The sequence below is a fragment of the Hemiscyllium ocellatum genome, chromosome 48 (assembly GCF_020745735.1).
Source record: "Hemiscyllium ocellatum isolate sHemOce1 chromosome 48, sHemOce1.pat.X.cur, whole genome shotgun sequence".
Taxonomy (NCBI): Eukaryota; Metazoa; Chordata; class Chondrichthyes; order Orectolobiformes; family Hemiscylliidae; genus Hemiscyllium; species Hemiscyllium ocellatum.
Genome location: NC_083448.1, coordinates 11,019,265 through 11,032,206, shown reverse-complemented (window position 1 = coordinate 11,032,206; position 12,942 = coordinate 11,019,265). Strand labels below are relative to the sequence as shown.

The following is a 12,942-nucleotide window of genomic DNA, read 5'->3' as shown; positions in this document are numbered from 1 at the left end:
GAAATGAAATATTGAACAGGAATCTTAATATGCCAATTATCACCCATGACATGAAGCGAGAAGGCAAGAGAGAAAACGTAGGATTTCTCTTTATCAAAATGCTAATTTAAGATCTCTGAATTACGTTCTTGAATGTCCGGAATTACTTAAATCAAATACGAATGTGTGCACCCTATAGAAAAATACAAGTTCTATTCAGTTTCAGAAAATATTTCTAACTCAACGCCTCAACACTGGATAACCATCACACAAATAAGCACAGTATAAGGCTAAAAGCAATCAGCATCCCCAGTCAAGAGGTGTATCGCATCATTGTGCTCAGCCGTTACATGAACATTTGATATTTGGTTTCCAATAGAAAATTTATGTATGAATTAGGAACAGGAGTAGGCCAATTTATGCAATTCTACATTACACAGTCAAAAGTGATGCAAATACTGACGCACAATTGATTTCAGAAATGTGAAGCGTGGTTTACACCACAACCTGATCAGATATCTGCCAAACAAACAGCTAAGAATTCAAAATTCCAAATCTCAGCAACAATGGAGACAGAAAAATTCCACAGGTCTCAATTATCTCATTTTAATCGAGGATGTACAAATAGGATTGGAACCGTAGGCCCTCAGAATGTCATCGGTCAATAAGACCGTAAGGCCGTGAGATACAGGAGCAGCATTTGGCCATTCAGCCCATCAAGTCTTTTTGGCCATTTAATCATGGCTGATATGTTTCTTAGCTCCATTCTCCTGCCTTTTCCCCGTAACCCTTGACCCCCTCACTCATCAAGAACTTCCCGGTCTCAGTCTGAAATATACTCCATGACTTTGGTCTGCACAACCCTCTGCAGCAACGAGTTCCACAGATTCCCCACTCTCTAGCTCATGAGATGGAATTTCTTCAGCCAAAGTTCTCAAGGGTCGTATCTTCTCATGGAGGCTGTTCCCCTAGCTCCTCGTCTCTCATACTCATGGAAATATCCACTCCACATTCATTCTATCCAAGCCTCAGAGTATCCTGCAGGTTTCAGTCAGATTCCCCCTCATCCTTTTGAGCTCCATCAAGTACAGACTCATAGTCCTCAACCACTTCTCACAGGACAAGCCTTTTATCCCCGGATCCTTCTTGCAACCCTCCTCTGGACCTACTCCAACACCAGTGGAACCTTCCTAGGATATGGGGCCCATAACAGTTCACAATATTCTAAATGTGGTCTGACCAAAGGCTTATGCAACCTCAGCAGTACACTTCTGCTCTAATATTTTAGCCCTCTCTAAATGAATGCCTGCTTAACCACCAACTGAACCTGCATATCAACCTGAACATAAGACTCGCGAGTCCCTTGCGCTTCCGATTTCTGAAGCCTTTTAACGTTAAGAAAACAATCTTCACCTGTATTCTTTCTACCAAAATCTATCACTTCACACTTTGCCACACTCACTTCTTTGCCCACTCACCTAGCATATCCAGGTCCTTCTGCAACTTCCCTGCCTCCTCACCACTAGCTGCCTTTCCTCTGCAAACTCAGCAACATTGCCCTCAGTTCCTTCATCCAAATGTGAAGAGCAGTGGTCCCAGTACTGATGCATGCAGACCTCCACTCGGCTTCGGTTGCCATTCTGAAAAAGACCTTTTAATCGCTTCTGCCAGTCTGCCAATCCTCTACCAACGTCAGTAGCTTGCCTCTAACAGCATTGGGAGAAAGTGAGGACTGCAGATGTTGGAGATCAGAGCTGAAAAATGTGTTGCTGGAAAAGTGGAGCAGGTCAGGCAGCATCCAAAGAGCGGAGAATCGACGTTTCGGTCATAAGCCCTTCTCCAGGAATGAGGAGGGTGTGCCAAGCAGGCTAAGATAAAAGGTAGGGAGGAGGGACTTGGGGGAGGGGTGTTGGGAATGCGATAGGTGGAAGGAGGTTAAGGTGAGGGTGATGGGCCAGAGACGGGGTGAGAGCAGAGAGGTCGGGAAGACCTCTTGCCCAAAATCCACAAACCGGACTGTTCCGGCCGACACACGTCTCAGCCTGTTCCTGCCCTACTGAACTCATCTCTGCATACCACGACACGGTCCTGTCCCCCTTAGTCCAAGAACTCCCCACCTACGTTCGGGATACTACCCACACCCTCCACGATTTTCACTTCCCCGGCCCCCAACGCCTTACCTTCACCATGGACATCCAGTCCCTGTACATCTCCATCCTCCATCACAAAGGACTCAAAGCCCTCCGCTTCTTCATTTCCCGCCGCACCAACTAGTACTCTTCCACCGACACCCTCCTTTGACTGACTGAACTGGTCCTCACTCTGAACAACTTCTCTTTCCAATCCTCCCACTTGCTCCAAACCAAAGAAGTAGCCATGGGCACCCACATGAGCCCCAGCAAGGCCTGCCTCTTTATCGGATATGTGGAACAGTCCACCTTCTGCAGCTACACTGGCACCATCCCCCACCTTTTCCTCTGCTACATTGATGACTGTATTGGCGCTGCCTCGTGCTCCCACGAGGAGGGTGAACAGTTCATCCACTTTACTAACACCTTCCACCCCAACCTCAAATCTACCTGGACAGTCTCAGACTCCTCCCTCCCCTTCCTAGACCTCTCCATTTCTACCTCGGGTGACTGACTCAACATGAACGTTTACTATAAACCGACCGACTCCCACAGCTACCTAGATTACATCTCCTCCCCCTCCCCCTGCCCCTATAAAAACGCCATCCCATATTCCAAATTCCTTCGCCTCCGCCGCATCTGCTCCCAGGAGGACCAATTCCAATACCGAACAAGCCAGATGGCCTCCTTCTTCAAAGACCGCAATTTCTCCTCAAACGTGGTCGACGATGTTCTCCACCTCATCTCCTCCACTTCCCGCTCCTCCGCCCTTGAACCCCGCTCATCCAATCGCCACCAGGACAGAACCCCACTGGTCCTCACCTACCATCCCACCAACCTCCAGATACATCGTATCATCTGTCGTCATTTCCGCCACCTCCAAGCAGACCCCACCACCAGGGATATATTTCCCTCCCCTCCCCTATCAGCGTTCCAGAAAGACCACTCCCTTTGCGACTCCCTCGTCAGATCCACACCCACCCCCCCCCCACCAACCCAACCTCCACTCCCGGCACCTTACCCTGCAACCGCAAGAAATGCAAAAGTTGCGCCCACACCTTCCCCCCTCACTTCCCTCCAAAGCCCCAAGTATTCCTTCCATATCCATCACAAATTCACCTGCACCTCCACACACACTATTTATGGCATCCACTGCACCCGATGTGGCCTCCTCTATACTGGGGAGACAGGCCGCCTACTTGCAGAACGTTTCAGAGAACACCTCTGGGACACCCGCACCAACCAACCCAACTGCCCTGTGACTGAACATTTCAACTCCCCCTCCCACTCCGCCAAGGACATGCAGGTCCTTGGCCTCCTCCATCACCAGACCATGGCAATATGACGCCTGGAGGAAGAGCGCCTCATCTTCCACCTAGGAACCCTCCAACCACAAGGGATGAACTCAGATTTCTCCAGCTTCCTCATTTCCCCTCCCCCCACCTTTTCTCAGTCCCAACCCTCGGACTCAACACCGCCTTCTTGACCTGCAATCTTCTTCCCGACCTCTCCACCCCCACTCTCTCTCCAGCCTATCATCCTCACCTTAACCTCCTTCCACCTATCGTATTCCCAACGCCCCTCCCCCAAGTCCCTCCTCCCTACCTTTTATCTTAGCCTGCTTGCCACACCCTCCTCATTCCTGAAGAAGGGCTTATGCCCGAAACGTCGACTCACCTGCTCCTCTAACACCACTGGCTCATATTTCAATACAGTCCTCACAGCTCTGCTACTTCAATTTGCCCCGATGTGCCAGTGCTGGACTGGGATGGACAAAGTCAGAGGTCAAACGACACCAGGTTATGGTCCAACAGGTTTATTCGAAAACACAAGCTTTCGGAGTTGAACCTGGTGCTGAGTGACTGCTGACTATGAATCTGCTCCCACCTTGTGCAAGTGTAGGTCTATGCTGTATGGGGCTGACAGGTTTCTGGTCAGATTCTGGTCTCTCACCAAGTGGCCAGTCCATTATCTACAAGTACAGACAGCTATTTTCTCTCTCATGCACACACACACTTAGTTTCCAGCAGAAGTCACAGGACAGTAATCACTTGAGAGTAATCATGAAGTGGGATTCCTGTCATTGCATTTATTTTTATTTTTCTTCCTCATTGTGGCATCAAGGACATATTTCTCAAATGCAAGAAAACAAAATCTGGAATTCAAGTGAGGGGTTACTTGTGTGGTCAATTTCTAAATGGGATTTTGTAGCATTGCAAACACAGAGTGACAAGTAGCTGTTACTCTAAGTTTCAGACAATGATGTGACCCATGGAAAGAAGGTATGGCATGAAGCCTGCTAGTGACTGGTCACATTTTATGCTCAACTTGCATGCACAATGATTCACCAATCAACAACAGTCTGCCAACAGGTCAGGCAAGCAACATGGAGTGAAATAATCAAATGGCATGTTTTGTTTTTAACTCCTTGGAAACAATGTATTAATTACCCTTGAAATATTCCTCTTTGACGGAACTAAATACTTGTTAGGCAATTTTCCATTGGCATTATTCTCCTCGATTTCAAATACCTGGTCATTTTTTCTTACTGGCAACACCTCACAGTCAGAATTGCCACCATTTCTTTTCGCATCCTGGTTCCCCTTGAGGTTTGCAAGGGAAGGCGGCAGTGATTTCCTAGCTGCTGCTGTTCTCCAAGTCATTTTGGGAGGAGGCTCCTGGATGTTTGCTTGCCTTTCATGCGCCAGTTGACCAGCGTCATTGTCAGTGGAGAGCGACGAAGAGGCCTGCTTGCCCACTGTCTGGTCGTGTGGAGGACTGGACCACGTTCCAAGGCGTCTGTTTCTCTTTACTTCATGATTTAATGATGTTGCAGTCATATCTGCTGATGCGTCAGGCTTTTCATCCACATAAATGAAAGTGTACTGTGCTATCCTTTCCTCCTGAGTCAATCTCAATGCATCTTCGACTTGAGTTATGCCAACATCCCACTGGGGTCGAATTCTTTGTGCTATAGGCTTCAAAATCTGCAAGGACAAATTTTAAAAAGCTGAATCAATTACAACACAGCAATTATCTTGCTCACAAAATAAAACAAATCATCCCTACTTGCATTTATGTAATATCGTTAACATGTACAGGATATGCCAAAATGACCCACAAGAACATTTTCAAGGATTGTTACATTTTCTTATGTTGTTGGAGTAACTATCAATTATTGCAACCAGGCGCAACATGAAAACATTCTTCCTGCCTTTAATATAACTTTGTTTTGTTGAGGGATAACATTTGAGCCATGACACCAGGACAATTCCCCACAAGTTATTAAAAGCAATCTTCTGCATCAGACTGATGTTTTTAACTCTGATCACACAGGAATCCCTCTGAACTGAGCACCCTGTTTCAAAAAGAGAGTTTGCTTCCTCTGAATCAAGGTGGCTCAGCGGTTAGCAGTGCTATAGATCCGGATTCAATTCCACCATTGGGTGACTGCCTGTGTGGGTTTCCACTGGGTGTCCCGATTTCCTCCCAGTTCAAAGATGACCAGACGAGGCAGATTAGCTATGCTAAATTTCCCTGTACAGTCAAGGGATATGGAAGATGGGTGGGTTTGCCATGGAAAACGTGGGGTTTCAGGAACTGGGTTACTATCAAGGAGATGACAGAGCCCATCAGAAGGCAGCTCGCACCATTTCATCTTCTAGATCAGAAGTTCTCGTTGTCTCATACCATCTCGAGTTACACGATGGGCAGAGAAACAATACAATTCCACATCCAGGTTTCTCTCCCGGAGACTTTCAGCCCATAAAGAAAAAGGAACAGTTAGAGGTCAGTTCAGCCCTTTAATCCTGCCCGGCCATTCAAAAGGATCAGGGCTCATTTGACATTCCTTACATACACTCTCCTGCCCTTATTCTGTAATCATAGATTCTTGATCCGTCGGGGAATCTATGTGTCTCAGCTTTAAATATACAGAAGGACCAGCAGAACAAACTTGGCCTTCTTTTTGCTTAATCAGTGGAGCAGTCAGAAAACGGTATAACTACGGCAGCCTCAGGAAAGGACTGTGTGAAGTAGTAGAATAAAAAGGAGGAAATAGAGGCAGAGGCAGACAGCCACAAAATTGCAATCTCAGCGTAGTTCCCACTCTCTCTCTCCACAACCAGAAATGAAAGTAGTCGCATATGCCAATGAATAGGTACAGCCCTAAAGGCACTGACCACAGAAAGCATGACAGGGCGTACACTCCATCTGTTGCCTGCAGAACCCTCTACGCAACACCACACACATTGATGCCCCGCATTGCGTGACCAGACTTCAGGTATTTTAACAAGGGATTTCCAATCCATCATAACAATGTTCAGCATTGCTTGTGCCACACTGTTTAACACATGCAGCAAATCTCAATCATATTATTGAAAAATCTGAAACTTGCATTGATCGCATCATTCAATGTTGTTCAACTAGGTTAACAAGATAGGACCGGATCTTCACCAGCAAATAGGTGATTTCAGACAGGGGTAGTAAGGCAGAATGGCTCTCATATGATTGGAAACTCCCTTCAAACAAATTTAGCAATTCATTATGGGTCTCCACAAGGCACTGCGGGCCTTTGGCAGTGGAATTGTACACAAACACAACCAGTAACCTCATGTCCTCACAGATGCCCATCCTACAAATTCCATCAACACAGGAAACTCTGGGTCATGAAAGAGTGGAGGATAGCATGGCAGAACATCCCGAAACATGACATGTCTGGTGAAGCTGCAACACAAGAATGACCTGCAAACCAGAACAGCAGAAGTAGCATGTACTTGACAACACCATGACTAACAGGCCCAAAGTCTCGTCTGTCTTCCTCTCACACCCATATGGCAATGGTGGTCAATCAAACAACTAAAATGTTGTGGAGGCTCCATAAATATCCTAACACTTAATCATGCAGAGGTCCAGCACACAAGTGCAAAAGACAAGGCTGAAGCACTTGCATCCATGAAGTGAGGATAGGATGACCTATCTCAACATCATCCAGAGGTCCCCGGCATCACAGACTTAACCAATTTGTTTTACTCCATACATCATCAAGAAATGACCAAAGGCATGAGAGCCTGTTCCAAGGTAATGAGTGCTGACAACGTTGCAGCAGTGGTAGTGATTCCAGGCCTAGCTGTTTTCATCGAGGGTCTGCCCAACAAGATGGAAAATTACCAAGCCTGAACACAAACATCAGAACAAATCAAGCCCAGCCAATTACTCCCTGACCAATCTGCTCTCCATAACCAGCAAAGCAGTGAAAGGAGTTGATGACAGCACTATTAGGTTACACTCAAAATAATAACCTGTTCACAAATGCCCAGTTTAGATTGCACCAGAACCATTTCGCTCCTGACTTGCTCACAACTGTCATCCAAAACAGAAAATATCACTCAACTCTACAGCTGAGCAAAGACTGCCCTTGACAATATTGAGGCTTAGGCTAGATTGGTGACATTCATATCTTGCAAGTGCCCAAAAATACTCATCCTCAATGATCGAATCTAACCATCACCTCTTGACATGCAATGGCACTGTTGCTAAATCCCAAACAACAACTATGCAGGAGATTACCAACAACCACAATCTAAACTGGACTAGCCACATGAATACTGTGGTTCCCACAGTAGTTTAGGCAATTCTGAACCAAATAACTCACCTCGTGTTTTCCGAGGTCATCTGTTTTCTGACTGCTGCTCTGAAAGGGATAAGCATCAGTCAAGACACAAGGACAACTCCCCTGATTTTCTTCCAAAAGGGCAACAGGATATTTTCAGACCAATCAAGGGAACAGACAATGATATAATTTTGTGTCTGAAAGATGGCAGGTTTCACACAAAGCGGAATTAAAATCGAGGATTGCAGGACTTTGGTGAAATCTTGCAGTTTTACAAGGTGAAATGACACCCTCTACTTGGTTAGGTAAGGAGCTTCTCTCTCCATCTGCTCGATCTGGACTCAGACTTGACTGCTCATTGGATACATACAGCAAAACTGGGGCAAGATGATGGCCAATGTGACCTTTTCCATGCAGAAAGAAATGAGGTGGTACCTATTGTGCCTTTGCAACAGGTCAGGCTTTTTTCCCTGACTGCACAAATGATTGAAGTCCTCATGTTTTTACTGCCCATAGTGCACACGATCAAAACAGCTACTTTATTCTCAATTTCAAAGGCCAGTCTGGTGCAAGCGGCCAAAACCTTCTGTACAGAGTACTTCTGCATATGATTGGTTTTACCTCAGCTTTGCCACCGTAATATCCCCAAGGACTTGGATCAAATGCAAGTCCTCCTCAATGGAGGCACTAGCTTCCTGTAAATAAGTCAAATATTAGCTTTTATTTGAAATCATTTGGTCATCTACATCAAAGGATATTGAGAGAAATCAGGAACAAGGACTGAGAAGGATGACCAACAGTAATCATATCAAATGGCAGAGCAAGTTTCAAGGACTGAATGGCCTATTCCTGCTTCTATTTTCTATGTTTCTAAAAGCTCGCCCATTGCCTGAAGCTTATCCACCTCAATTCCATAACAGAATACAGGTCTGATATTTCTGAGAACCTTTTAAATTCCTTAAAAGACAAACTTGACAGCTGCTGCCATGCATGCCAGGTCAAGAGGTAAAAACAGGAGTGGGAGCATTCACATATGGACGTTGCTCCCAAACAACACCCACCCCCATACACCTACCAAACACAAGCTAGGAATAGGAGAAAGTGAGGACTGCAGATGCTGGAGACCAGTGTCCAAAAGTATGGTGGTGGAAAAGCACAGCAGGTCAGGCAGCATCCAAGGAGCAGGAGAATCAACATTTCCAGCACAAGGCCATCATCAAGCCCTTTTCCAGCACCACACTTGTTGACATTCTGGGAGTACTCCATAGTTCATTTCTCCCAGTCTTTTTTTTCCTGCAAGCAACCGATTCCTGCTCGACACAAGGAGACACACAGTCATTCCAACAGGGTGTTCACTCATTTCAGAAGGATTTACATATCTGACAGGAGATTTTTGACAAACAAGGATCAGAAACTTTGCACTAAATGCTTTCTGTCTAAGCTTTTTGCACAGAAATGAGATTTTGTTTTTTCTTCCAATCAGTCACTGGACTTGGGAGCAGGCCTTGTTGCCCATCCCTAGATCCCCTTGAACTAAGTGGCTTGCTCGGCTATCTCAGAGAGCAGTTATGGTCCAACCACATGGCTGTGCGTCTGAAATCACGCAATTTCCTTCCCAACAGAATACTGAAGGTTGCAACATCACCATTATTTGCACTATTTCCCAGATTTATGAATCAAATGGAAATTCCACAGGCTGAGATTTTGAATCCATATCCCAAAAGCATTACTCTGGACCTCTGACAAACTCACCTAAAAAGTCACTGAAGGAAGAGACTGTTAAAGTTGAATCAGAAAACAGTCACAACAGCCTTTCTCCTGAACTGGCAAGATACACCTGGTCAGATCTCTTTGGAGAAAAGCCCTAAAGGGAAGATCTCAATGGAACAACTATACAAATACGCAAATTTAAAAAATGAAATACCAGGAAGAAACATCAGCACACTTTCTTCAAGGTAAGTCTCTCAATTTTAACCAACTGAAAGCATCAGTTATGCACAGTCTCTGATAAAAGACACAAGATCATCATCCATACGTGTTTCCAAGTACTGCAACTCAAATTTACACTTTTCTGGACTGCAGTATTGGGTAATCCTTACGATATCTTCACATCATCAATACCTTTTGCTTCTCTGCAGCATTGCTGGCCTGCTTGGCAGTCTCGGCAACAAGGGCACTGTACTGTGAACGTCCTTTGTAAGGCGCCACCCTCTTCTCATGGATCCAGGCTCGTTCTGGCACCGTCCCAAAGAACTGCACGTGGTACTCGCGAGCACCTGCACAAACAAACAGATAGAAGATTACAGCTTCGAAAGCAGACAGACCTAGGACGTCACCCATCTGGAAGTCAGGCAAAAAACAAACAAAACTATATCCAGTGGGATCTTACACGTGGCCTTTTGCAGATTAATTGATTTAGCAATTCACTGCTGTGCTGATTTGCTGAAATTTAGTCAATTAACTTAAAGTGCACTGGTCACTATCTGAATTAATTTCACTGCAACGTCACAGTTATTAAAAATTGAGGCAGATGCTTTCGTTAGTTGTGATTAGCTTTACTCTTTCCAAAACATTTGGTTTTCTCCAATAACTTAGTATGCACGTGTTCTTCTCAAGCTAGGTAAGCTGCTCCCATAACAAGGCATACATTACTGCACAAAGCAGACAAAGTCAAGGCAACAAAATGGCTCAGGCTGACTCAAGCCATTTTATCTCTGGAGAAATGGCCTTGACTTGCTGGGTGCAAGGCAAAAATCAAGAAATCTGTAGGGGATGACTTGGACAGCCAGAACCATTCCTGGCAGTAAATACACTGCATTGCACACAGTACTTGCAAGCACCTGCACAAACAAGTGTAAGTTACAGCTTCTAATATCAGGCAGACTGAGGACATGACTCATCAGGGTGATAGGCACAAAACAATCAAACCTATGATTCAGTCACTCCTGGCTGCACGAGAGGTTTTTCAACATGCTTAATAATTAATTTTTACCTGTCCTCACTTTCAGCTGAATCAATATATTACAAAGTGGCAAAAATAGGTTTGCTGAAGGGAATGAAGTAATATTCTTGTGAACAATATTTACCCACAGCCACTTGCACTAATGTCTCACCCAGTTTGATGGGAGACAGTTCCACTTCTGAGCTTTCACATGCTTCAGAACATGCAATACCAAACTCACCAAGTGGATTGGTTTCAGGAAAATGAAGCTGACCAACTGAGGACCTGTCCATTCACATTCTGGGGACAACTGCACATAGAACATACAACAATACAGCACAGAACAGGCCCTTCGGCCCACGATGTTGTGCCGAACATTTGTCCTACCTTAAGCACCTATCCACGTACCTAACCAATTGCCGCTTAAAGGTCACCAATGATTCTGACTCTGCCACTCCCACAGGCAGCGCATTCCATGCCCCCACTACTCTCTGGGTAAAGAACCTACCCCTGACATCCCCCCATACCTTCCACCCTTCACCTTAAATTTATGTCCCCTTGTAACTCTCTGTTGTACCTAGGGAAAAAGTCTCTGACTGTCTACTCTATCTATTCCCCTGATCATCTTATAAACCTCTATCAAGTCATCCCTCATCCTTCGCCGTTCCAATGAGAAAGGCATGGCATTCTCAAACTTTCCTCGTACGACCTATTCTCCATTCCAGGCAACATCCTGGTAAATCTCCTCTGCACTCTCTCCAAAGCTTCCACATCTTTCCTAAAGTGAGGCAACCAGAACTGCACACAGTACTTCAAATGTGGCCTTACCAAGGTCCTGTCCAGCTGCAACATCACCTCACGACTCTTGAAATCACAAACTGCTCATTCGTGTCTGGGGATCCTCATTACCGTAAGTTGTGGTTACCTGGAGGAGGCGGGATATCATTCTCAGGCATCTAACTCACGTTTCAGTGAATACTCAAAGTGACACTTACTGAAGGTTCACATGTGTACTTTCAAGGAGAAAACATGGCAAATTTCTTCATCCGACAATAAGGCTGCAATAACTACTGCAATACGGTAATCCAATGAGTACATCCATCAGGATTAGATTTTTTGCAACTATTTCTCAAAAGTATGTCAGAGGAGAGAAAACAGGTTTCATTCACAATGGATTATCTTTTCCTTCTGACCATTCAACCTCACCTTCCCAAAGCCTGTCCACGTATGTAGGTCAGGAGTGTGACGGAACACTCACCACTTGCATGGATCAATGCAGCTCCAACAGCAACGAAAAAGCTCAATATCATCTTGAACTAAGCAGCCCATTTGACTGGTAACCCATCCACCATTTTCAACATTCAATTCCTCCTATCACCAGTGGCATAGCAGTAACTCATAAAGCCTCCTTTGACAGCAGCTGCTGATGTCTCATATTCTCCTGCTTCAGTGAACTAGGGCAACAAGCATAGGAGAACACCACGATCCCCAAGTCATGCACCATCCAGACCTTCTTCAATGCTACATCGAACGTGGCTGCACCTTCACTCTCGGGACTGTTGCTGAAGGTGACTCACTGCAAACAACTCGAGGACAATCAGGGCAGACAGCAAATGCCAGCTTCGCCAGTGATGCTCACATCCTCTGAATGACTATGTAGTTTGAAAAAAAAACCTTTTGTTGACACGCTACTTTTGGAAGAGTGCCCAGCAAAAGAATAGTTTCATGTTAATAATTCAATTTAACTACTCAAGTGAAACGAAACTTGGCCAAATCTCATCTGATGAAGCATTCAGCATTCTGCTGGAAGCCTCCATAAAGAAGCCACCTGCTTGGTTGTAAATCACCAAAAAGAACCATTCCATCTTTCGGAAAGGAGTATTTCAAGCAGAATCAATAACAACATCCATGGACAGCATCTGCACACTGTGCACGAAATGCAAAGCGAAGAACAAAAGAAACGTAAGCAAAATATTTAATGTGATATCAGGACACAGAATCTCTGACAACAAAAGGCAACTACTCACTTTTTGCACCCACTCTTTCAAAAAGCTTATTCTTTCCCCGTCGCCCTGCAAAAGCTTCACTTTTCAAGGTTTACAATTACCCTTTGAAACTTACTGCTGAATTTGCCTGCATTTCCATTTCTCCAATCAACTGGGTTCACAATTTCCAAGCTGCTCTTTAATTCACAAGATAAATTTACAGTTTTGTCACAACTCCCTGGGACAGCATACTGGAAATCAAGCCCTGCTATTCCCACATTGTCACAAAAAGGCAAG

At 45.1% G+C, this 12,942-nt stretch overlaps 1 protein-coding gene across 4 annotated transcripts in view; it reads right to left on the bottom strand.

The window, feature by feature from the left end:
- nsd3 (nuclear receptor binding SET domain protein 3) overlaps positions 1 to 12,942 on the bottom strand; it is a 132,125-nt gene that overhangs the window by 62,619 nt on the left and 56,564 nt on the right. For 3 of the 4 annotated variants that reach the window (XM_060856664.1, XM_060856663.1, XM_060856666.1), the window contains exons 4-5: positions 9,841 to 9,995; positions 4,559 to 5,095 (exon numbers count right to left, since the gene is read on the bottom strand). In XM_060856664.1, coding sequence (XP_060712647.1) covers positions 4,559 to 5,095; positions 9,841 to 9,995 — 692 coding nt within the window. The remainder of the gene's footprint in view (positions 1 to 4,558; positions 5,096 to 9,840; positions 9,996 to 12,942) is intronic. The other variant, XM_060856665.1, reaches the window with a different exon arrangement.